Source organism: Penaeus monodon, chromosome 33, assembly GCF_015228065.2.
Source record: "Penaeus monodon isolate SGIC_2016 chromosome 33, NSTDA_Pmon_1, whole genome shotgun sequence".
In the NCBI taxonomy this organism is placed as follows: Eukaryota; Metazoa; Arthropoda; class Malacostraca; order Decapoda; family Penaeidae; genus Penaeus; species Penaeus monodon.
Genome location: NC_051418.1, coordinates 18,245,591 through 18,246,310, shown reverse-complemented (window position 1 = coordinate 18,246,310; position 720 = coordinate 18,245,591). Strand labels below are relative to the sequence as shown.

Below are 720 nucleotides of genomic sequence, written 5' to 3'. Positions count from 1 at the left end.
TCCCCTCATATAGACAGAGTGATGTAGGCAAACAAATATACACAAAGATTCATTTATAAACACGCAAATACAAAACATTCACACAAGAACACGAAAACAAAAGCAAACACGTCCACATATAAGTACACCCAAATACATCCACACACATTATCCCATCAGCCTCTTTCTCTCGCAGCCACAGCTGTTCTTTCACAGCCATCGGTCGGAAATGCGTCTCAGCAATTTTTTACATACTTGCTGCAGATGACCGAAGCCTTTGTATCGTCCCGAGGCGTCGTATATCGTGTGCTGAACCACCCCGTTCATGCAGAGGCCGTCAGTCTGGCCTCGCAGGTCACCTGGGGATGTACAGAGAGACACTCATTCTATGTCACTGCAGTTGAAAATACATGTATAATGGTGGTTGTCCGAGACATTCCACGAGGGCATTGAGGTGGGTACGTCTGAAGGGGATGTGTGAGGAAAAGAGGAAATGTCGATATTAGACAAACGCATTACACAACGAACACACGCTGGGGGTATATCAAACTGTTTTAGTACTCACATTCACCCCATTCACATATGCATACAAACACACAACCACAAAGAACCATATGTTTTTACAGTTTTAACCTACCCGCGAGATCCTGGTTTTTCAGTTTCGTGACGTCGTCTTCAGTATTTCTGAGCGTGTGGGACGAGCGGCGCCCTTTGGTCCACCATAGGCCCATCATCAGGCCA

The 720-nt window shown here is 45.8% G+C and overlaps 1 protein-coding gene across 1 annotated transcript in view; it reads right to left on the bottom strand.

Annotated features, from left to right (window-relative positions):
- LOC119594288 (nephrin-like) overlaps positions 1-720 on the bottom strand; it is a gene marked incomplete in the record, with an annotated part of 56,014 nt that overhangs the window by 19,558 nt on the left and 35,736 nt on the right. Inside the window, 2 exon segments of the mRNA XM_037943350.1 lie at positions 235-338; positions 617-720. Of these exon segments, the coding sequence (XP_037799278.1) occupies positions 235-338; positions 617-720 (208 nt within the window).